This window comes from Xyrauchen texanus, chromosome 1 (genome assembly GCF_025860055.1).
Source record: "Xyrauchen texanus isolate HMW12.3.18 chromosome 1, RBS_HiC_50CHRs, whole genome shotgun sequence".
In the NCBI taxonomy this organism is placed as follows: Eukaryota; Metazoa; Chordata; class Actinopteri; order Cypriniformes; family Catostomidae; genus Xyrauchen; species Xyrauchen texanus.
The window spans coordinates 30,052,407-30,078,532 of record NC_068276.1 but is presented as its reverse complement, the minus strand read 5'-3'; the positions used below and the strand labels follow the sequence as shown (position 1 = coordinate 30,078,532).

General features: G+C 41.9%; 1 protein-coding gene across 1 annotated transcript in view; it reads left to right on the top strand.

The window, feature by feature from the left end:
* LOC127619315 (integrin alpha-11-like) overlaps positions 1-21,507 on the top strand; it is a 112,276-nt gene extending 90,769 nt beyond the window's left edge. Inside the window, exons 26-30 of the mRNA XM_052092226.1 lie at positions 99-182; positions 567-677; positions 1,278-1,373; positions 14,218-14,331; positions 18,097-21,507. Of these exons, the coding sequence (XP_051948186.1) occupies positions 99-182; positions 567-677; positions 1,278-1,373; positions 14,218-14,331; positions 18,097-18,174 (483 nt within the window). The 3' untranslated portion in view covers positions 18,175-21,507. The remainder of the gene's footprint in view (positions 1-98; positions 183-566; positions 678-1,277; positions 1,374-14,217; positions 14,332-18,096) is intronic.
* Positions 21,508-26,126: the final 4,619 nt, after the last annotated feature.

Genomic DNA, 26,126 nt, shown 5'->3' with positions numbered 1-26,126 from the left:
TTCATGTAGACCTCTTAAGATATTTTTCTAAACCAAATTTTTCTCATGTATTAAGTTCACACTCATGGTAATGGTGCTTTGTAACTTTTTACTATCAGGTAGGTGGAAGTCATTGTATCCCTCCTCAGCATGTGGCATACAGTCGGGCCTCTCCAGAGGACCTGTCCAGAATATCTCGACTGGTAAGACCTCTCTTTGTATAGGCTTATAGTGTCTGCATGTTATCATAGACAAAACGTGTGTCAAATCTCAAACTAGCACTTCCGAAACATCAGATCTGTTGTTTGTCTACTTTGTGCTTTTTGGCTTTCTAGTCCTTTATAATATGCCTCCTAATGGGGGCTGATAAGAACCAACTGTTCACGGTAGCTGGTTTATAATTTCTAAATAATAAATAAATAATTCCTATAAATTAAGCTTTATTGGTGACTCTGGTTCATCTTCAAATTCATTGTATTTTTGAAGTTTCTCATATGTCTAAGATGGGGAGTTTCTTGAGTCCCACCACAGACAGCTGACTAAGATAATCTATTTGTGAGAGAAACATTCCTTGTTCCTCTTCACAGAACTATTCCAACACCCTGGCTGTGCCAGTGCAGTGTACAGTCAACTTGCCTTCCTACAGAGACGTGAACGTGAAAATTTATGGATTCCTCTGCACTGATGCACTGCATGCTGTGAGTAATCATGATAGTGAAGTAAAAATCTGGTGAAGCTGAAAACCAATTAGGTACAAAGTGGAAAGAATTTACTATTAAGACATAGTATTCAGGAACATGTTACATTTCCAAAGCCATTAATAGATCTAAGCTGTAGCATGGATATGTGATGGCAAACTTGTCATGTCTGATGACTGTGTTCTATAACTTTTGTTGCCAGTGGGCCCAAGTGATGCTGCAAACACAACATGAAATCTTTGATTAGCAGTAGGATTTCCCAAAACCATTTTAACCACAATACCACAAACTATGACAACAGCAGAGATTAAAGGCATTCTGTATGCAACTAAATCAGGCTTTGTTTAAATGTTGTATCTTTTTGTTTTGTTTGTTTATTATTCAATTCTTATCTCTCTTTCTCTCTCGCTTCTCATTTCTCTCACAAACACACACAAAATAAGCACTTGCTTAGAATATATTCCTTTGAACATATTTATCTAAAAATGTTCCATGACCTTCCCAGCCGCTCATCTGTACTGCTTATCCTCTACTTTCTCACATCCACTTGAGTAAGTATCTGTCAAAGAAATTGAAAACTGTTTTTCTTGTCATGGGCAGCTGAAGTTCAAAACCCTTGAACTGGTGACAACAGCCTCTGTGGAGCTGAGTCCCTCCAGTGCCATGTTTCTGCATGAGGAGAGGCCAGTCAGACATGTGAGTCATCCTCTATACACATCCATATTTACAGAAAAGCACATTACAGAAGTATTGCTTACACCACAGCAAATATAAATCATCACTGAATTTGTAAACACATTTTTAGATCATGATGTTTTTGTTTTTCCATCAATGGAAATTTTGGTTGAAAAAACATTGACAAACTGTGCGTTTTCATTCATCTGTTCAACTAAAGGCTCCCAGCAGTCAGAAAGTCAGAAAAATTAAGAACAAAGGCACATGTTAATTAAATACACATCTTTTGCACTAACATTTGTAGATATTTCAGTGTACACAATCAAACACAGAGTACTATCTCCCTCAAGCCTTCCTTTAAGACACCAGTGTGTGGTGAGCTACTTTTTCAGTTGTTTCACCACAGTTAAAGAGCCTGGAGCCAAGAGGACCGAAAGGACCAGCAGTACGGGTCAGTTATTTGCTAGATGTGCTGTGTGGTGCTGCCATCTATGGGGATGTCTGCAAGCAGAAATACATAGTAACATTAGCACATCTGATCTCTGCTGAAGTAGATAAATGGAACTGCCTTGATTACAGCCTTGAAATACAGAGGAAAGCTTGGGATCTAGTATCATGTTATTGAACTATAAACTCTATACAATAATAAGAATAACAATAATAAAAATGCACTCTATATACTCTAGTCTATATAATAATAAAATCTTGCTTTCTATTTTTTAAGATTCATGCATTTCAGTTGTTGCCAAATTGGTGGTGTAGTGGTCTAAGCACATAACTGGTAATCTGGTAATCAGAAGGATGCTGGTTCGAGCCCCACAGTCACCACCATTGTGTCCTTGAGCAAGGCACTTAACTCCAGGTTGCTCTGGGGGGATTGTCCCTGTAATAACGGCTCTGTAAGTTGCTTTGGATAAGAGCGTCTGCCAAATGCATAAATGAAAATGTAAATGTTCATATTATGAATTAAGCATTTTAAATGATAAATTAAAACTAGATCATAATAAAAATGACTCATACAAATCATAATAACAAAAAATGGACACTTTCATTTTAAGTGATTTTTAAATTTGTGCTCATAAATGTTGAAATATTTCATAAAGTTTGTGTAATATTGTCCTTTAAATATCTAACAAAATTTCCTTGAATCATTTTGGCATGTATGAAGTATTTACAAAGAGGAGATACATTTGATTAAACTTAGACGAATGAACTTAAAACTTAGTAAACATGATTCATGTTTTAAACAAACAGTCTGGCAAATGGCAAAGCAAGTGCATTTTTTTTTTGTGAGAAACATTGATACATTTGTGAGACATCATTGCTAAGCAGTGTTGGGTAGATTACTTAAGTCCTGAAGTTATTTTAAAGAATTCCTGTTTCATTGGAATGCCCAAAATGTAATGCAGTGTGTATTAATACATGAATCAATCGCGTTTCAATCAATCGAATGTTGTTGACCTCATACTATGCTAAAACATTAAATTAGCATGCATGTTAGTGAGTTGATTAGTAGGCGATGTCTGTATCTAAAAGGCGATTGGCTATTTTACCTGCAAAGTGGGACTTCCTTTCTATATCCATTGACTGTTGGGTGCTAGAGCTTTTTGGCTGGGAATTCTAATTTCTCCCATTCATTTAAATAGAACTGACTTGTTTTTCTCTGCTAAATAGTCTCTGGCCTCACACTCAATAGAACTACAATTCCAATCATGCACTACATCTCCTCCCTGAAGTTTGCATGATTTTACTCCTGATTTCTCGCAATAGAGGTGTACAAAAGCAACGTGCTACTTTATTTAAAAAGTAACTCCAATATTATGGTCTGAAATAAAAAATATTGCTTTACTCGTTACTCAAAAAATGTATCTGATTATGTAACGCATGTTACTTTTATTGAGTTTCCCCCACCACTGCTGCTTAGATGTGCTTAAACTTACATCTTGGTGATTTTGAATATTCTTACTTCTGATGAGAGCTGCAACAAGTAAAGGTAATCCCACAGGCAATCTCTCTCAGTTTCTGAGCTTCTCTCTTTTGATCACTCACACACAAACGCATATACACATGCACAAACGCACTACCTTGTTACTCCAGTATGTGCTTCACAGAGTGTTTTAGGGATGAAAACCAGAAAATGTCTTGAGATAAAACCCTGAAAAATGTTTTACGGTGTGGTACCTTGGTATAAGTGGAATAATTGACTCCGGCCCATATAATTATTGAAAAATGATGCTCTCCAGGGGTGTAACGGTCACTCTACTGTGCATAATTTGAGTGTGTAAGCATTTATACAGCAAATGCTGTGAGTTTTTGGCACGAAACCACGGGCAAAATAACTTCTCTAGAAAGTATTCTGACGGGACACCATGTGGATGAAGTCTACAAAAAACCCGTGGAAGCGACCGATTCATTGAACTTCAATTTAGAGACTGAAATTGGTCCCCAGAAAGAGATTTTTGCAACACCTCTCTGTTCTACTCCCTCAAAAAATCTTCCAGGGAGAAAAGCTAAAGATGATGTTTCTTTGTTCATGCTCTTCAGTGCCATTCAATAGGTAACATTTAATCATGATACCACTCGCAACAAGGTAACCTCCAATGAAAGAGCTACTGCAGTGTCTTGTGAAAAACTCGACAAGCTGACAGAAACAGCCTCCCAGATGGGTAGAGATATCAAGCTGCACAATGGTAAGATCAAACAATTTGAAAAGGTTGCGAAGGGACTACAAATGGAAAACAAAGATATGAAGGAAAATCTGGAAGATTTGCAAAGGTACTCTCGTAAATGTAACCTCAAACAGCATTCAGAAGGTGTTTCTGCGATGGGGAAGATGTCAGAAATGTTACTATTGAGACTCTTGCCAAAGTAATCCCTAGCGTTCAAAACAAGCTGGATGACGTGATTGATGTTGTGCACCTAATTGGCCAAAAGAGGTCTGATGGAACACCATGCAAGATTGTCATGAGTTTTGCCATGCAAACCCACAGAGACATGATGTGGCAGGCAGCCAAAGACTCTTGTTACCTGTTTGTATGCAGTATGCACATATTTGTCCATTGACAGTTTTTGTGTTCCCTTTACAAAAAGCTTCACTACGATGCTACGCTGCTAAGCGCTACGGGGAATAACTCTAGCTTTGAACCGAGCTGAAATAGTGTGTGTAACACGTCAATGAACATTGACCGGAATTTATAGCCTCGGCTGATGTAATCATTAGATGCACCTGCGGCCAGGCTATAAATGGATACGTCACCAGGTGTCGTCAGAAACTCTTTTTTCAGGGCGATTCTGTTTCTGTGTGTTTCACAAACCCTGTCAAAACTTTCTTTCCTCTGTTAGGAGTTAGAATCAGTTAGGCAGTGTGCAGTGAACGTTGTTCTCTTTGTTCTCTTTTCTCTTCTGTTTAGAAAATATTATATATATATATATATATTTCTAAAAAAAAGAAAGAAAAAAGAGAGAATGACTGAAAGACGCAAACGGTATGTGTTCCCCTCTTCTTGCTCTATAGCTGAAGAGGACACACATCAGTTTTTGCTCTGTTTGTTTGGGGGTACGAGCACTCTGCTCTCGCGTTGCAGCAGGGTGGGTGCGAGCACTGCGATTTGCTTTAACAGGCAGAGTGCTTCGTGCTCGCCTCGCTTGTTCCGGGAGTCAGCACTCACGAAAAAGAAAAAAATAGAGATCGTTCGTGGGGCTCTTGCATGGATTTGGCTGAGGAGCAAGAGACGGGTTGATCCCTTTCTCTCACTCTCTCCCCAAACCCAGCTGGTCCTTCACATGATCTCGAAGCACGTTCTGACGCTTCTTCGGATCATGAGGAGGATCGCGATTCTCTTCCCGCCTCCGAGCTTTCCGTCCGCGATAAAAAAATCTACGGAGGAATTGCTCGATGTTGTTACTCAAGCGGTTGCCAGACTGGACTGGCCACGTGAAAAAGAGACACCAAACCCTCCAAATTAGGGGATAGATTTTATCTTCCAGTCTAAGAAAGGGAACACCTCATGAGTCCCTTCCCTTCTTTGATAACCTCCATGAAGAGCTTTTTCGCTCATGGAGGGACCCCTAAAAATTTAAATATAAATATATATATATTTTCTTCCCGTGTTCACATACCCTCGACGTCATTATATTCGACCATCGTGGGTGCTGAGGCACAGGGGTATTCAGTGATGCTCAGGCAAGATGATCTCTTGCCGGGCTCGGCATCGTCACTTAAGAAGCCCTCTCTCCCCTCAAAGCCTTGTAGGACAACCTCCACTTTAGTGGGAAGGGCTTATCAAGCAGCAGGTCAGGCTGGTGCTGCTCTGCACACTATGTTGTTTCACAGGCATACCAGAATGACCTCCCGGACGACCTGAGTGTGGGTTCTGCGCTTGACGAGCAAGCCTCAGACCCGCCTCAGTCCTGTCTGAAAGCAAAGCGTGGCGAGTCGTGCTCCTCCTCCCAGGGATTGGGGACAGTCTCGCCTCCCTCGCCAGCCCCCGAAGCTAGACCTCAGGGCTATCATTTCTAGTAAGAGAAAACCCTGACGGTCTTGCGCCTAGATTAGGGGGTAGCTCCCCTCGGGACGGGGCGCGTGCTTCACTTCACCCCTCCCGGTACCCCCTCGAGGCCCCTCCATTCCCGCTACCTCTTGGTGTTTCGGGTTGCAGAGGCTTCCGTCAAAGTTGGATGTTTTCGCTGTTCCTGCATTTTATTCAGGACGTGAAACACTCGACAACCCCTCAACAGGAAGTGTTCAAATATAATACCCATCTCAGAGATCCTGGCAGCGTGGAAACTTCTGCCAGATATATTCTTTTCTGTGGGTCTTATAAGGGCGTCAGGATTTAATTCACTCACCTCTTTTCCGTGTTTCCACGACGTGTTCTCACTACTGTAAACCGAAAAAAAAACCTCAATCTCCTGGTTAAAGGGGCCATGATATGTGTTCCCCTTCCAGAGAGAGAGTTAGGTTATTACACTAAATACTTCCCGTTTCCCATGGAGGGTGAGGGGTGGCGTCTGGCTTAGGTCTTAAAGCTTGAACTGCCCGTGGGTGTTCAAGTCCAAGATGATGCCTGTCAAGACGGTCGTGTCTCAAGCCCTACAACTCGTTTGGCTGGTCACCATCGATCTTATGACGCACTTCTATACTTCATTTAGAAGTTCTGCCACAACATGGAAAGTTCCTGAGGTTCGCTTCCGGGGCGAAGACTTCCAGGATCAGGTTCTTTCACTCGGCCTAGCCCTTTTTACCCGCACATTCACAATGCATGATGTAGCGCTGGCTCCTTGTGACTCCGGGGCATCTGCATTCTGAACTATGTAGACGACTGGCAGATCCTAGTGCAGTTCCAGGAACTGGCAGTTCAGCACAGAGACATCGTCTTAGCTCATCTTTTTCTCTGGGGTTGAGGCTCAATGCCAAGAAAAGCGTCCTCTCTCCCACTCAGAACACTGTCTATCGTATGGAGTTCAATCACAATGCGGGAACAACTGTCTCCCGCTAGGATTGAGTCCATTCAGATCACCCTGAGCAAAGTCAGGCTAGGTCAAGGTTGCACTGCTATCAGTATCAACGATTTCCATGTCTCAGGGCAACCGCGTCCACGGTGATCCCTCTGGACCTTCTGCTCATGAGACCATTTTTGTTGTGGCCAAAAGCCAGGGGATTTCTTCCAAGGGCCAAAATCCCTAGGCTAAATAGGGTTACGCGCCTTAGGCTTCGTTCCCTTCCTATGTGGTTCAAACTCCGGTTTTCTGCCTTAGGTCCCACTCTAGGTGCGTCTTGTTGGCGCAGGCTGCTAACGACAGACGCCTCCCTGACAGGCGGGGTAGCGGCCTTAAGTGGTCGTCCAGCTTAAGGGGATAGGAGGGTCGTCAGCTCGGTTGTCACAGTCACTGTCTCGGTTTGATGGCTGTATTTCTGGCCCTGAAATACCTCCTCCTGAGGCTGCCATGTCTTGGTGCGGGTGGACAATAGAGCGGTAGCCTCTTACATAAATCATCAAGGAGACCCACGTTCCTGTCAGCTGTATTTCTGACACGTCGGATTCTCCTTAGGGCCCAGGGCAAGCTCCTGTCACTCAGGTCAGTTATATCCCTGGATGCCCGTATATGGGAGCAGATTTACTGTCCAGACAGAAAATACCAACGGGGGAGTTAAGAACTCCACCCTAAGGTAGTAGTTGGCCAGAGTTTGCCAGCAAGGGTTTTTGCCTCTTACTGATAGCACCGCGCTGGCCGAACAGGGCTTGGTTCTCGGAGAGAATTTCTTCCCTCGACGGCTCGCAATGGGCGATTCCGAAGAGGAAGGATCTTCTATCTCAGGCACAGGGCAATATTTCATCCCTGCCACGAATTGTGGAATCTATCATGTTTGGCCCCTAAGGGTACCAACTGAGGGACACAGGGCTCTCTCCTGAGGTTATCGAGACCTTTTTAAATGCCGGGCTTTTTCAACTTGGAACAAGTTTGGGTGAGATCTTAGGGCAGAAGAGGACCTGTTCGCCTCTATGAATAGCGCAATGTCTCCCCTACTTCTCCCTGAAATTACCCAGCCCCCTTGGGTCTGGACATTAAGACACATACATGACCCAGAATGCATCTGTATGCGTTTCTTTCCCCGGTTTCTCTGCTCCCAGGAGTCTTGGCAATGTTCACCAGCAAGGGTCTTGCCTCCTATTAATGGCGCTGCACTGGCCGAACAGGATATGTTTCTCGGAGTTAATTCCTCTCCTCGACGGCACGCCTTGGGTGATTCCGAACAGGGAGGACCTTCTTATCCTTGGCCCGAATTGTGAAACCTTTCCCCTAAGGGTACCAAATGAGGTTCACAGGGTTTTCTCTTGAGGTTATCGAGACCATTTCAAGTGCTAGGGCTCCCTCCACTTGGAACTGATCTGGGTAGATTTTACAGGGCAGAAGAGGACCTCTTCGCCTCTGTTGATAGCGCAATGTCTCCTCTACTTCTCCCCAAGTCACCCAGTCCCCCCCCCCTCGGGAGGGGCTGAACGTAGTAACGCAAATGCGCCTGCATGTGTTTCCTTCTACTAAAGTTCTTATTACAGAACCAGCTAACTGCCAGTTTGCTTCAGTTCTGGATTTTCTATAGAAAGAACTGTCAGAGGGCACTTGCCTCGCCACTGGCAGGTTCTATGTGGCCACTGCGGTTTGCCACGGCTTGGTGGGTGGGGTGCCCTCAAAGAGGCACGCGGTCAAGCTTCGCCAGTAGGTTTCAGGGCGCACTCTACCAGAGGGCTCTCCTCCTCTAAAACCTTGGCTAGAGGTCTCCCTCTGCAGCAAGTTTGTGATGCGGCAGGTTGTCCTTTCCGCACACATTCATTGGACTTTTTTAGTTTGGATGTTCTGCACTCCGGGCTCTTATGCCCTTGAGTCGATATCTCAAGCTCATGTCTGGACAAGTTTGTGATGCGGCAGGCTGGTCCTCTCTGCTCACATTCATCAGTTTTTATGACAATTTTGTGTTGCGATAGGGTTCTCTTCGCACACATTCATCGAACTTTATGGGCTAGATGCTTTGCTACTCCGGACTCTTATGTCCTTGAGTCGACATCTCAGCCCATGCCTAAACAAGTTTGTGATGCGGCAAGTTGTCCTCTCCGCACACATTCATTGGACTTTTTTAGTTTGGATGTTCTGCACTCCGGGCTCTTATGCCCTTGAGTCGACATCTCAGCTCATACCTGAACAAGTTTGTGATGCAGCAGGCGGTCCTCTCCGCTCACATTCATCAGTTTTTATGACAAGTTTGTGTTGCGATAGGGTTCTCTTTGCACACATTCATCGAACTTTATGGGTTAGATGCTTTGCTACTCCGGGCTCTTATGCCCTTGAGTCGACATCTCAGCTCATGCCTGAACAAGTTTGTGATGCGGCAGGCTGGTCCTCTCTGCTCACATTCATCAGTTTTTATGACAAGTTTGTGTTGCGATAGGGTTCTCTTTGCACACATTCATTGAACTTTATGGGTTAGATGTTTATGCTACTCCTGGCTCTTATGCCCTTGAGTCGACATCTCAAGCTCATGTCTGAGACCTCTTGCGTTTTTGTGAGTACACTGCACAACCGTAGGAGTCCGGACAGCCCCAAGTTCGTGGGTATTGTGTTCCCCGTAGCGCTTAGCAGCGCAGCATTGTAGTGAAGCTTTTTGTAAAGGGAACGTCTCGGGTTACATGTGTAATCCTTGTTCCCTGAAAAAAGCGGAACGAGATGCTGCGCTTCTTTGCCGCACTGGGACGTCCCAGGACTGCTCTTCAAAAAGAAGTATCTGACGACACCTGGTGACGTATCCATTTATAGCCTGGCCGCAGGTGCATCTAATGATTACATCAGCCGAGGCTATTAATTCCGGTCAATGTTCATTGACGTGATACACACACATTTTCAGCTTGGTTCACATCTAGAGTTGTTCCCCGTAGTGCTTAGCACCGCAGCATCTCGTTCCGCTTTTTTCAGGGAACAAGGGTTACACATGTAACCCGAGACGTTTTTCTTATCACCTCTCTGTTCTAAGGTAGTTTGTTCACTTCATTGAGCTTTAAATCTTCTATTTACCTGTTTCCTATTTGTAAAGCCTTTTGTTTTTTTCTTTTGGCTTCAAGATTTTTAGTTTAATTCACAGAGTATTATTACCTTAAACATACGTGGCTTGAGAGATCTCATGAATAGAAAAGCTTTAATTTTATCCTTCAAAATAATTTTGTGAGAAAGATAAAAATTCTGGAAATCTCAGTGGGGTGACAATGTTTACTTTAGTCATGGATCGAATCATTCATTCAACCCTATTTAATAAGTTCAAATGTAATATTATAGAGTCTTTTTATTCTACAGAAGGAAGATGGGTGATTATTGTAATGCTGTATTCATAATTTACAATGTCTATGTCCACAATTAAAACTCACAAATAAGTCCTTCTTTACTTAGTTTTCGAAGAAAATTGAAGAGCTAAAAAGTTACGTCAACTATGCCTCCCTTGTTGATGCTGGATATTTTAACTAAACATTTGATAATGCAATTGACAAATTTCCTCCACAGAAATGTGCTAATATAATTATTTTAACCATGCTTTGATCACCTTCATATTGCTGATGTATGGCGTTACTTCCATCCAGATCTGAAGGAATACACATGGAGCGATTATGCACTAACCTTTTATAATGTCTTATTGAAAACCGCAGTATGTAAAAGATATCAAATATCAATACACACCATTTTCCAACCATGTAATGATTGACTTAAATTTACAAATAAACCAAAAAATATAATAGCTTGCGTGGTTTTTGGAAGCATGATAATAACTTTAAATAAAAAAAACTGAAATTTAATGACCAGGTTATGGTGCTGGCAAGAATATATGCTCCAAAGAGGTAACTGACTCAATTGGTAATAACTGGGAATATTTCAAATTTAAGAGTCAGATCTCTAGCTTTCACAAGATCAAAAAATTAAAACAAACAGGATTTAGTATAGAAGCTATCCTATTAAGTAATATAGACCATCTAATTAAACAGGAGATGCATGCAGAATCAGAAGCCATCCAATTCAAAGCATTGCAATTAGAGTTAGACCAATTATATACAGAAATTGTTAAAGGAGCTTTCATAAAGTCAAGACCAAAATGGATTGAGGAAGGAGAGAAGAATACTTGTATTTTCTCTGGCTAGAGAAAAAGAAAATTACAAATTAAAAACATTTCAGCTTTGCAGATCAATAATTCTGTATCCAAAAACCCAAGAGCAATGACTTTAAATTAGCTTATGAGTCACCTTTACATTTATGTCAAAGAAACACTAAGCCTTTATTTTTAATGTTTCAGGAATGCTTGGAAAAAGACGAAATTATCTCTGCAATGAAACAAGGACTGATTTCTCTCATTCCAAAACCAGACAAAGATGTATCCCTAATCGATAATTGGTGAACTATCACACTTCTGAATTTTGATTACAAAATGATTGCAATAGTGTATTCCAAGAGATTAAAAGAGAGTCTAGATCAAGTCATAAATGAAACACAAACATGTTTAATGAAAGGGTTTCACAAAAGATGTAATATTCTGCTTGTTTAGGATCTTATAAACTATATGGAAGAAATTAATTCTGGTGCAATAATTGTATTTCTTTACTTTTATAAAGCTTTTGACATGGTAGAAAACCAATTTCTTTTAAACCTTTAGAGTCTTTTGGGTTAATTTAGATGCTTTTTGGTCTTAATATCTTAACAGTGAGATTAGAATTTCACAGCTAGCAGATGATACAACTTTGTTTTTAAAGAACAGAGACCAAGTAATATTAGAATTAAATACTTTTAAAACCTTTTCTAGCTCATCTGGGCTTAAATGTAATATATATAAATGTTAAATAATTTGTCTATACGAAACCACATATTGAACTGTATATAAGTTCAATATGATTTGAAATATTTGGGAATTCATATAACAAGGAATTTGACTACCAGACAACATTTGAATTTCTAGAAGTATATTCAACAGCTAACTTCAAAGAGATTAGGAAGTCTTTTTGTCCAAGGCAGATGGATTATCTAGGTTTGTCTACGCTACACGTCTTTACATGTAGACAACACATCCTCTAAAGAAACGAATAGAGTATTCCTTGATTTTATTTGGAAAAATGAATCACACAATCTAAAGAAAAACAATTCTGGCAATAAGAGATGTGAATGGAGGCTCGAAATATTACATTTTTATGATATTAACAACAAGTTCAAAGTGAATTCAAACAAATGACAAAGTAAATACAGAGAGCAATGAGAAAGGAAAGAAAAAGGGTTTCAGTACTATATTTGGTAACACTATAATAACAGTACATGTATAATCATGAATTAATACCTGAATTAGTAGTTATTTCTGTATAAATTAATGATGAGTTAAGGAATGGGCTAATTCAGAACTAATGAAGACCTAACATTAACTGCAGCATGATTCATATGAATTTATGCATTAATAACAGCCACCTTAATTACATATTAGTCGATGTTTGATAGTTAATGCATTAATTAACATTAGGGATTCAAGAAAATCAAACCGCCTTTATAATAAAGAATATGAATTGCTTCAACCTTAAATTAAAAATGTATATTTAATATTGTCATTAGTAAAATATTTAAAAACCTTTAGCTCTCTGCAGTTTCACCACAAAATGTCACTGAATGAGGCTGTGATAATGATTGGATCATTATCATCATCAACATCGTTGTTAATAATAATCATTAATAACTCATTGTTAAATACTCATGAACTATAATCAACTGATGACTTGTTAATGCAGCATCATGACATGACTTTACTTGGTAGGGCACATCATTAAAAATGTACTATCAACTACACATGCCCTACACTAATAATCCTCCCAATTAAATCACATATTGTTTAGCATAATTTGGTAAAAGCTGAGATGCGGACATGGCCTGTGTATGGATGAAGAGTGATTATGAAGGGAAAGGAATGGAAAATCACACAGAATCTGTTGAGATCAATTATTAAGAATAATTATTGGTTGCAATCATTAAAGGAAAAGTTCCCCATATTTTTTAATTCTGTCATCATTTACTCACCCTCATGACATTCCAGATGTGTGACTCTCTTTTCTTCTGTAGAACATGTAGGTCCATAAAATGGTGAAAGGTGACCACATTTTTTAAGCTCCAAAAAGCACATAAATTCAGCATAAATGTAATCCATATGACATCAGTTGTTTAAACCATGTCTTCTAAAGTTTTCCAATAATTTTGAGTTTAGAGCAGACCCTTTTACACAATAACTTTCCTTGGCCATCATGATTTCTAACACGATTACACTTTCTTGCACAATCTAGCACTCTGTGCATGCGTCGAGCACAATAAAGTGTAATTGAGCTTGAAATCATGATTGTGCCTTGATACTGCAATGGCATACTCATCTGGAATGGCATGAGGGTGAGTAAAAATGAGAGAACTATTCCTTTCATGTGTTTTCGTTTGATAAGGATGATCGATGTAAATTATGCAGAATAATTCTGCGTCATCCAGTGATTTTTGTGGCGAACCTGAAGTTATACTTTTTTTTAATAATGACTATATTAAATTATGCACATATAATTCAATGTTGAAGTACTTCACATTGGTCAGAAGTCAACTACTTTATTAACGATTTTAGAGCTATTAATAATTTTAAAAAAGTATATATTTCCTTATCTGCTATTATGAGATCTTTCCTGACCCATAACTTATTATTGTATTATTCTTTCTATTTCTTAAATTATTTATTTTTATCTTATGTATTAATGTTTTTTTTTTTTTCACAATTCATATTTTATTATTTACTTTGGTGAAATGCTGATTTTTTTTCCATACTGTATTTGATATATGCATTTTTGTATGCCTAATATCATTTATATTTAAATAATTATCTTTCAATGAAAAAAAACACAGTAATAGTAAGATGCCAAATAGTAATATGCCATATAGCCAGATTATGTGAGCACACTGTGCTTCATGTCAGTTATCTAATGATGCATAAAATCATGCAGATATGGGTCAGGAGCTTCAGTTCACATAAACCATCAGAATGGGGAAAAATCTCAGTGATTTAGACAGTTGCATGATTGTTGGTACCAGATGGGCTGGTTTGAGTATTTCTGTAACTCCAGTAACAGTCTCTCCTGGGATTTTCATGCACAACAGTCTCTAGAGTGTAAAGAGAATGGTGCGAAAAACAAAAAACATCCATTGAGTGGCAGTTCTGTGGATGAAAACGCTTTGTTGATGACAGAGGTCAGAGGAGAATGACCTATTTTTTTGTTGGTCAAGACTGTAGTTATTCATATTTTGATAATTATTGTGTGTATGTGTGTTTTCACAGATAACCCTTGAGATCAGGAAAGAGGAGGATTACCGTGTTCCTATCTGGATTATAATAGGCAGTACACTCGGCGGCTTTTTACTTCTCTCTCTCCTCATTCTGGCACTTTGGAAGGTAATGTGTTTTATCTACACCACAAACAACACTCATTGTTGTTATGTAAAGTTCCCCGTCTGACGCTCTCTCCACATTGTGTCGGAGAAGCGACACTAGGGGTCTCTCTTGAGCGCCGAATATGCCTCTGATCCATTGAAAAAAGGCCAATGAGAAGTTGGCAGTCAGTATTTGCATACCCCGCCCCCGGACATACGGGTATAAAGGCGAGGCAAATACTAGAGTTCATTCAGAAATTTTCTTCGGAGCCGATGGTTGTACATGCTGTTCGCAGTGAAACACACCCGTTCCTGTATTCCTCTGACGCTACTGCATGCTGTTGGATTGAGGGCGCATTACAGTGGCGATTCTTCTCCTTGCATGGCAGTGCATATTTCCCCTGGGCGCTGCGACAGCGCAGTATAAAAAACTCAGACGAGTTTTAAAAGAGTAATTTTCTTTAAAAGAGTGATTTTCTTTAAAAGAGCAATTTTCTCTAAAAGAGCAAAATACACAGCGGCATTGAACGTCCTTTTCAGGACGCGTCTTTGTAAAGATGACTTTCCGCCCCTGTGTAGTTCCTGGATGCGGTAGAGTGCTCTCCGCTTCAGACGGCCACAGGCGCTGTCTCGTGTGTCTGGGTAGTGATCACACCGAGGCTGCATTTGTGGATGGTTCATGTTCTCACTGCGAGAACATGACCATGACAACGTTGCGGTCGTGGCTCGCTTTCAACCGGAAGCAAGCCACCCCAGCCGCACCTCGCATTGCTCCTTCTTCCCACGGGATTGAGGACGGTGCGAGTGGCGCTGGAAGCGATTTGGGGATGGCAGCGGGCGCGGCTCCGTCGGGTACCCCCCCTCAGACCACCCGCGAAGGCGGCGTACGCTCCCGCCACATGTCACGACTCGCCCGTCGTCTCCTCCTTTGGAGCCAGCAGTGACTCCGGTCGCTGCGTGCCACTCACATCCCCGGCAAGCTCAATGTGGTAGCGGACGCACTGTCACGACAGAGCTTACCCAGTGGAGAGTGGAGGCTCCACCCCCAGTCGGTCCAGCTGATTTGGGAACAGTTCGGCAGAGCCCAGGTAGACCTGCTTGCCTCCCGAGGGACCTCCCACTGCCCACTCTGGTACAGCCAAACAGAGGCTCCCCTTGGTACAGACGCGCTGGCACACAGCTGGCCCGCGGGGCTACGCAAGTATGCTTTTCCCCCAGGGAGCCTTCTTGCACAGGTGCTGTGCAAGGTCAGGGAGGACGAGGAACAAGTCACACTAGTGGCTCCCTACTGGCCCAACCGGGCCTGGTTCTCGGACCTCGTGCTCCTCGCGACAGCCCCTCCCTGGCGAATTCCCCTGAGGAAGGACCTTCTTTCTCAGGGGCAGGGCACGCTCTGGCATCCGCATCCAGACCTCTGGAAACTCCATGTCTGGTCCCTGGACAGGACGCGGAAGATCTAGCCGGTCTACCACCTACCGTCGTAGACACGATCAACCAAGCCATAGCCCCTTCTACCAGGCAGCTTTACGCCCAGAAGTGGCGCCTGTTCGCAGATTGGTGTTCTTCCAGGGCCGAAGACCCACAGAGGTGCGCAGTTAGGTCAGTGCTCTTATTCCTGCAGGAGAGGCTGGAGGGGAGGCTGTCCCCTTCCACCCTAAAGGTGTATGTCGCTGCTATCGCGGCTCACCACAACGCAGTAGACGGTAAGTTTCTTGGTAAGCACGACTTAATCATCAGGTTCCTAAGAGGTGCCCGGAGGTTAAATCCCTCCCGGCCAAGCCTGTTCCCCTCCTGGGACCTCTCGGTAGTCCTCGCGGGCCTCCAGAGACCTCCCTTCGAGCCGCTAGAATCAGTTGGACTCAGGGCCCTCTCCCTTAAGACGGCCCTGCTGATCGCGCTCGCTTCCATCAAGAGGGTCGGGGATCTGCAAGCATTCTCTGTCAGCGACACTTGCCTGGAGTTCGGTCCGGCAGACACTCATGTGATCCTAAGACCGCGACCGGGCTATGTGCCCAAGGTTCCTACCACGCCCTTCAGAGACCAGGTAGTGAACCTGCAAGCGCTGCCCCGGGAGGAGGCAGACCCAGCCCCTTCGTTGCTGTGTCCGGTACGTGCTTTGCGTACCTACCTGGACCGCACGCAGAGCTTTAGATGCTCTGAGCAGCTCTTTGTATGCTTTGGGGGACAGCGGAAAGGAAACGCTGTCTCCAAACAGAGGCTTTCCCACTGGGTTGTAGATGCCATTTCATTGGCTTATCACACCCAGGCCGTGCCCCCACCCTTGCAGGTCCGAGCTCACTCGACAAGGAGTGTTGATTCCTCGTGGGCACTGGCTAAGGGTACCTCCCTTGCAGACATTTGTAGAGCAGCGGGTTGGGCGACACCCAACACCTTTGCGAGATACTACAATCTCAGGGTTGAGTCAGTTTCATCCCGTGTTTTCTCAGGTCCAAGCCAGTAGAACTCGGTAACACGCTGATGGGCTGGCCGGGTGAATTGCTTGCGTATACACCCTTTCCCTCGCTTGAGGTAAAACAGTGCATCTTTTTTCCCAGGAGACTCCACTCAACGTGAATCCCTGGTTGATTCCTCCCTAGCCCTCATGGGTCCGCAGTTCGGCGGAGGAACTTGCCGACCAATCCACTGCGGGTACTCAGATCTACCCTGTACTGGAATAGGTGCTCCACAGAGTAAGGGCCTCCTACGCGGACTCCCCCTGTGTGTATTTTCCGCGATACGGTCCCCTTACGAGCAGACCCGCGTTTTCCTTGGGTAAGTTTCGGCTGCCCCCCGGTCGCCGTGTGTAGCAACTCCACCCTCGCTGAGGCTGGATCTGCCACCGCGCCACTTCCACGTGTCGCCTAAGAACACATGTGACGTATTCACCACCATACCTCCCCAGTTGGGCAGGGGTGGTCTCCATGGTCTTCCCGAAAATATGGCAAATTGGGTAAGACCCCCTTCCCTCAGTGCGTGTAAGGGCCCCGGCTGTCTATTGCTCTGTGCAAGAAACATAGAGAGAAAAGAGGCCCAGCCAGGCTTGGCACCTTGTTCCCCTGCCTAGGGTAACCAAAAGGATCCCGACGACTTTTTTGGGGCATTGGGGAAGGGTACGTGCCCTGGCACAGCTGGTCGTTTGGCACGTAACAAATACCTGCCCGCTCCTGTGTCAGCAGAACGTCAGCAGATCACGTACACGGCTCAGCGCATGGCGGATTTAAATTGGACCCCTAGTGTCGCTTCTCCGACACAACGTGGAGAGAGCGACAGACGGGGAACGTCTAGGTTACGGATGTAACCTCCGTTTCCTGATGGAGGGAACGAGACGTTGTGTCTTCCCGGCCACGTCGCTGAGCCGAACCGCTGTAGTGGCCAGAACCATTTCCGGCTCCTCAGAAAAATCCTGAATGAACTCTAGTATTTGCCTCGCCTTTATACCCGTATGTCCGGGGGCGGGGTATGCAAATACTGACTGCCAACTTCTCATTGGCCTTTTTTCAATGGATCAGAGGCATATTCGGCGCTCAAGAGAGACCACTAGTGTCGCTTCTCCGACACAACGTCTCGTTCCCTCCATCAGGGAACGGAGGTTACATCCGTAACCTAGACGTTTTCTTAGCTTTCTTTTCGTTACTTAATAAATTGTAAGCAAAACATAACCAACAGTCATGAAAATACACATGCAGATTCAAGATTTTTGTTTTGATCAGTTGATTTATCATTTTCTTGGCATGCTTAAAAAAACATTATCTTAATTGTATTCTTTTCTTTTTTTTTATTCTTTTAGTTGGGTTTTTTCCAAAGGCAGAAACGAAATGAGGATGCAGAGAATGAGGCCAATGGGAAGGTGGTGGAAGAGCGATAACGCAGGCTGCTCAAGATGGTAGACAGGCCTACTTCTCAGGGACCAACCCACAGCAAAATTAGACATCTCTGAAAACAGAGATACAAAGAGAGTGGCTGAGAGAGGGGGAATAGAGAAAAAGTTGGACTTGTGACAATTAAGAAGGATAAGGAGAAAAGGATATGCTCTGTGCACTTGACAATCTGTTGTTCAGCCATGAAAAAAAACTGCCAATGACCCTCACTGTGCCTGCACTGCTTACTGAGCCTATGGAGATTGGTCTCAGTCTCACATCTGATCCTAGATCCAAACCCTCAGAGAGCCTGATGTTCACAGCAACTTAAGAGACAGTCTTCTGAGAGACAGAATCAAAAGAAAGACTTTATAAAGGAATGCTTGTCAGGGGAAAATGCATAAAAAAAGGAAATAATTCCTTTTTCACATGGTCTTTGAAAGCTCAGTTATTTCCTAATCCTTGGCCAAAACTATTGTCTGACTGCGAATACACGTGAAAAACCTCAAACATCCATATTTTCTGGTGCGTTTTTTTAGACAAAACAGGACATCTTGGTAAAAGGAAGTGGGGGAAGAAGTGCACAAGTTAACTTACTCAATAACTATGTTTCCATCCAAGGATTTTTGGTGGAAAAAGTTTTAGCGCATCAAAATAAAGTGGATGGAAATGCACATTATTGCTAAAATGTCACTAATGTCGACATAATATTTTTCAGTGTAACTCTATAAACTCTATGACGATACATCAAATATCGCAAAAAATGTTTTGGAAACACTTTTTGTTGATAAAATTGGCATTAACGCAAAAATGTAGTGTCATATGAGTTTGCCCTAATCGTTAGCCTGTGTTAATCATGATGATAGTATTGAAAGCTAATTCATTGTACGTTATTATGGATTGATCTTTATGGCATATAGAGCCGATCTGCAAAAATGATACTTTCAGGAGTGCCAACACAAATATCTCGTGCATGTTGAACAAATGAATGGCCACTTACATTAATCGCATACCCATCCATTTATTTATTAAGTTTCTTGTCCACACCATTCAAAATAATAGACGGCAGTCACAAAATTTGCCCACAGTACAAAAAAAAACAAAAAAAAAAAACATATAATTTCTGTGCATAAAGATGTTTTAAATTAAGAATAAATTCACAATACTAGGTGAAAAGCTTCAGCGTGCTTACAGCCCAATTCTATTAAATTATTGTTTAGTCTTTTTTTTTAGAGCTATAAATACCTTTTCTTTTCTCAAACTTAAATTAGCTTTACCCTGTTAGTCGGCTGAATGACATTCTCAGAATGTTCTAGACTTTTTTCAAGAATATAAACTATCGGAACTATTTTTCCAATGCTGAGTTCACTTTCAGAAAATGAGCTTTTGAACATTTTAAAACTTTAAATATTTTAAATCTAACCCTCTTTCCTCAGATCGCATTTAAAGCTTCTTCAGAAAATATAATTCGCATTTTGAAGCTAAAATACATTTTAGATGATAATCAAGTTTAGTGGGTCATTAACAGTTGCTGGAGAAATATGCGGGACATAATGCAGTTGTGATGGCGATTGATTAGAGGATTGTTCAAAATATTGAATATCAGGAATGTATCATGTGTAAACCCTGATATAACACCGCATCAGTTTTCTTTAATAGCTGTGCATGCATACACATCGATTGATGGTCCTTATACTGAGACCGAACATTTCCACCTCTACTTGTGCAGGTTGCCAGCTTGAACAAGGCCATGACGATCTGCTATCGGGTCGGAACCGATGACAACCTGCGATAGGTGCAACATCAGGACCAATATTACAGTCCTATCAGAAGAGCAACTGCTCCCTTTTGATTGCAATTCCTCCTCTTCTGATTGCTTTTATTAGTGAAATTAAAATGACAGTAAACTGGATAATTTTAATGAATTGTCTCAATAATCTCCCCATTTTACCAAAACTTCGGAGGAAATAATTAGGGACATCTGGGATGCAAATTAGCGATAAACACACATTTCTGTATGGAAACGGCTTCAGGGCAGATTTTTTTTGCTCTAAACCAAAACTTATGCGACTAAGAGTTTTTTATAGGCATAACGTCATCACGCACACCATTTATCGCTAAAAGGCCATTTGAATGGAAACGGGCAGAAGACGGCAATTGTCGCAAATTGTTTTCTTGCATTTTCACTTTGTCGATAACAAAATAGCTCGAAAGGTGGATGGAAACTTGGCTAATTTAATAAATGTGGTTATAATATGTAATGGTGGGCACTGGAGGTTTTTTTTTTTTTTTTTATACGGTGGTCATAATTTATTGAATAGAATTTGAACATCCTTATTGACTTTACATTGTTTTATGAAATATCCTCCTCTACCATATAACAATTATTTAATCTATTATATTAAACATTTTTTGTCTTTAAAAATAGAGGGGAACATTTACTGTTGTTTTTAAACATTAATGCACTTTTCATATTATAGTAATACAGACTTGAACTTTGTAAATATACAGGTTAACTTTTTAACATAAGTTTCAAAATTTGCTTTCATTAGGATTGTGGAATTATAATGTACTGTATGTCTAGTAAGAAATCAGTCCTAGTTTAGCTTCCACGATAGAGCAGCACATCCTCAAGTTTGCTTCTCACCTCAACAAGTAGCCTTGAAAGGGTACGCTTCCTGTACAGTATGTCAACCAGGCCAGTGATGCCTTTGAAGATCTGTGTTGTTTGTTCCCTGAAGATATCAATAGAATTGCTCAAATGTTACCTAAATTTGAGTAAAAGTAAGATGTTTGGTGTTTACAATGCTATGAAACATCCTTATAATTTCCAGATCTAATGTAGTCATGGATTCCTATTCTCTAATACTAAATCATATATTATATTTATAAGTGGAAATATAAATATGTAAATGAAGAATTAGGACAATGAATGAGCATTCATATATGACACAGAAATATAAATGGCATTTGTGTTGAAGTGTAATAAATGCAAATTGTTTTGTGGAAGGTCAAATCTGCATCTAAATTTTCCCCAAACATGGTCATGGTGAATTGTACAAACAGTACTGGTAGCCCACTGAGTTTTCTGTCAATTAACACTGATTTGATTTCCACAGTATAAAGTTCTGCTTATAAACAATTATAAGAATATAAGAAATCTAAGAAAATTATTCTTATATTAAGAGCAATATAACTGGGCAGCTGATGTGACATGTTTTCAAAGTCCCTCCATAAAATATTATACAATAAAAAATCATAAAAAGTATTTTTAAGTACAGTATTCTCATTTTCGTCATGCAAATTTGAGCAGAATATGGTAATATAGTATAGCCCTAGAATGTCCTAAGTGTTGAATACAAAATAAGAATCTCTTGAAATGAAAAAATATTTAGTTAAAAACAAATCACCTACCATGATATCTTAGTGATATTGTGCTTTAAGATGATACAAATACAGAAATTTAATTTATTATTCAAATGTATTTTTTAGATTCATTGTAGCAGACATATATGGTTATTTGTCTTTTCATACTGTTAGTCATGTAATATACAGTATTTATACCATGTGTCTGTTGAATGCTTGATTCTGATTAGTTGACAGACATTCTTAGGTGTGTAATTACTTTTCAAATACACAAACAGCTGTAAAGTAGTTCCAGATCTTCACCGCATAACGGTTCCATATCACTTCGGCAAATTATTTAAGTTGTTTCAAAGAGCTCTACAGTCTACCACAACAAAATAACCAATAAAGACAAAGATGGTTAAGTAAATTGGATAAGAATGACAAACAATGTCTAAAATATCCTACATTTATTTCAACTCTTCCACAGTTACACACGTTCCAACACATACATACACACACTCGCACACACACACACACACACACTACCTTGTTACTCAAATTCCGAAAAGCAGCGCATCTTCCGTTGCTAGATCTAAAGTGACATTTAGCAACGAAGGCTTGAGCTGTATCAAAGCTAGATACACTTGATCAATAAAACAGTTTGTAAATTATCTAAAGTATCTGTGGAAAACACCTTCCTCATCCCCCTCTCTTAAGCTCTCACAAATGTGGACACACATACATTGCATGCATTACGCACACACTTGAGCAAAAGCCATGACAGTCCTGACAGTGCAAATGGCTGAGGTGCGTGAGCACCAGATCCCTGTGCACACAGACCAAATTTCGAGAGTGTGCTAAGATTAGCCAGTCATTGTGGTAGTTGAGTATGCAAATGCCCACTTCCCTTAACTGGGCAAGAGCTGTCTCTGTGGCTTTTGTGATGGGGGACAGACTGAAGGGGAGGACCTTGTACTAATATGCCTGGCCGTCAAAAGTAAACCGTTGAAAGGGTCTGTGACGGGGTAATATTGAGACATGAAAGTACGGATCCTTCAGGTCTACTGCCGTAAACCAATCTTGATGCCGGACACATGTCAGAGTTCGTTTCTGCATCAGCATCTTGAACGGGAGTCTGTGAAAGGCCCGGTTCAGAACTCGCAGATCCAAGATTGTCCGCAACCCACCGTTTGTTTTAGGTATGATGGAGTAAGGGTCGTAGAAACCCTTCTCCATCACGGTTGGAGGGACAGGCTCTATCGTGTCCTTGCACTGAAGGGTTGCGATATCCACACACAGGGTGGAGACATTTTCGCCCTGCACAGAGGTAATGCGAATGCCGCTGAAACGGGGTGGGTGCCTGGCAAACTGAATCGCATAGCCGAGTCGGATGGTCCTGGCCAGCCACCGCGACGGGTTGGAAAGCGTAAGCCACGAGTCCAAGCTTCGGGCGAGGGGCACAAATGGGACGATCACGTGTGACGTACCTGGAGGTGGGGCCTCATGGCGGGGGGAGCAGGCGACATCACGTCGGGGAGCATTGCTTCGTCCAGAGGAGGTTGTGCTGAGGAGAGGCTCGAAGTACTCGGCCTGGGGTGGGTAGGCGACTGAGGAGTAGGTTCTGTAGTGACGATCTCTAGACTCGTCACCACCTGCCAGCCTGAGGCGCGAGTGTGGTGCAGTTGGGCATGTGAAGTCAGAGGCTCCGTGTTTAAGGGGGCCCAAATGCAAGTGCTCGGTGTCTGATTGCCGTGAGAATGGCGGTTATGGGCACTGGCTAAGTGACCTAGGGAGTGAAGAAACTGCTTCCTTTGCGACAACATAGGCACTTCCGTGGTAGACTTCTCTCTCTCCTGGGTTGCCCGTCTCTGGAGCACTTGGGAGCCTTCTGGGTCCGGGAGGTGGTCTGTGAGACAGGGGGGGAATCCACTTCCTGCGGGGAGCTCTACTCATGGGCTGAGAGCAGGACTGTGACCTTCATGGCCCGGAGGGCTAGGTTGGTCACCAAGCATAGTTCTTGCAGTACATCAGGACCAGGTCTACCCAAGTGTATATATCGTAGCGCTATGGCCTGGTGGACTTGCAGGAGTTCTGTAGCGTGCAGGGCAAAGGCAGACTGTCCAGTGGCGCTGTAGGCCTTGGTCGCCAGAGACAACGTCACCAGGTGGCGGCATTTTGCGGCACAGGTACACTAATTGCCTTATCCAGCTGGGGAAGTTCCGTGTACCCATGGAACACCGAAAGTAACCGGGGGGTGCGTGGCTGTGAGCGGAACCCCAAACCCAGGAACCTTTTACCAGGATTTACCCGGCAAACGAGCGGGGGTGGTTTAGCCAAATGTTGTTGTTGGCAGTGTCCTTTTCCGTTTTGTGGTCCGTTCTGCATAAAGCGGCAGCTCATTGCTGCTTATCGTGGCTCCTTCTGCACATTTCGCGGCCACACCACCGGTGGGTAGAAGAAGAGAAAAGCCACTGAAATCCGCCATATTTCCAACAGCGTATGCTCTTTAGAGGTGAGTGGAACAGCAGTGGGTTTTACTCAGCTCACTGAAACACAACCGCTCGGCTCCGAAAAATAAATCTGTCTGAACAGATGTACGATTACCTCCTTTTATACCGTATGTCTGGAGGAGGCGTATGCAAATTCTGTTCGCCAATTCTCATTGGCCTTTTCTCAAAGATAAGAGGTAACCGTGGCTCTCAAGAGAGACCCCTAGTGTGTCACTACATCGACACAATGTCGAGTGTGGGGAACAGTTATTTATTAAATTTGCTATTAGAGTCGGCATCCCACACAAAATCGAACAAGTCCAGATTTGTGATTTTAGGTGAAACCGTTCAGAAGGTAGAAGCAAAAATATGGATTTTTCATAACTCATGACCACTAGGTGTTGTGCCGAAACTGTGCAGGTACCCTCAGTTCATGGTTGCCATAACACACAACAAGTTTGGTGTAAATATGCTAAAGCATAAATAACTGTGAATGAAAAGTGGACTGATATCTGACAACTAAATGAAAAAAGAGAGATCTGAATCCTTTAAAGAACAGATACAAGTTGAAAAAATTGTGCAAAGAAAACTGGCTTTTTTTCTACATAACACTTTCCCTGGAATTACTGTAAATTTTTCTGCTGAATTATCCAGTCAACTAGTTAACAATAAAGCTTTTATTATTAGTACATTTATGTTGAAATAATGTGTAGTTAGATGATTGTTTTTCTTTACATACAAAAGAGTATCTCCAATTAGTATCACATAATGTGGTATATATATTATAGACTGATTATGATAAAACAACAATGGTATCGGATCGGGATAGGTATCGGCTGATATGGAGATTTCAGGTATCAGAATAAGATTGGAAGAGAATAAGTGGTATCAGTGTATCCCTATGTAGGATTATCCACAAATAAAGCCATCAAATGAACACAACAACACATTCCACAGATCAGAAAGATCCCCCACCGAGACATTAGAGAGTCATCATCTCTGCGAAGAGGTCCCTGGGGCAAGGGTCACAAGAAATAAAAGACAGAGGTCACACCCCTGGAATTCTCAAGAAAGACTCAAAACACACTCTGTTTTGTCCTCCGATATAAATTTTACTACAATTTGCTACACTTAGACTCCTCAGATCACAAGACATCGGGATTAGTATCCTGCAAACTGCATCTAAAAGGGAATCCATGAACCCAGTACTTGCGATTTAACCCTATAAAATATACACCATACCTAGCCTTGCTAGATAATTCTGAAAATTACTATGACCTGTGATCACACAAATTAATGAACATAGCCGATGTACCTTTTCAAATTCGTGTAGTGATTGGTAATCACTTCTAACTAACAAACTGATGATTATAATCTTTAATCTTGTATGGTAATTTCAAGGTTCAACTGGATATTATACCCCGACAATCAGGTTTCTCATAACGTGTAATAAATTATCCATGTTGTAAAACTAATGAATTAAGAAGCATGATTTGTAACCAGGGATTTTCATGTTTTGTTACTTACAAGTATAATATTCATGAAAGAATGTCATATTTAGTATGTAAATGCTTTCTTGTTTACGAAGAGAATGTTGATGACAACGAATGTCATGTCTCTTCTACCGTTTTCAAGATATAAAAGCTCATGTTTAAACATGCACTATTTGAGCAGGAGTTTGTAAGAACCCTCCGCAAAGGATCATAAATCAACTTTTGAAAAGGACAGCCCAGTCGACCATGTGACTCAGGAAAGTTGCTTCTGATTGGCTCAGAACACCTTTGGGGTATGGCCAATTTCAATTCAAAACTCAAATTTCATTGTATTCAAATATATACAGTACACTTCGTGTACATCTACATCAACTAAATTTCCTACATATAATGGTGAAGGACCATCAAAAAAAAAGGAATTAGAACGATCTCTTTATCAAGGTAATTCGGTACATTCTGCGGCTCTTTTTGGAACGTTCATGGGCAGTTTTGGCAGCTATTTTGCTATGTAAACAAGTGGCATTAAAGTGCAGCTCCTGTCTACTTGAATGGAGAAAGATCGAAATCTCCAAAACAGTTGGTCAAGATTACGATAAAAGAACATACTTCAAATAAGTAGCCAAAGCTGAG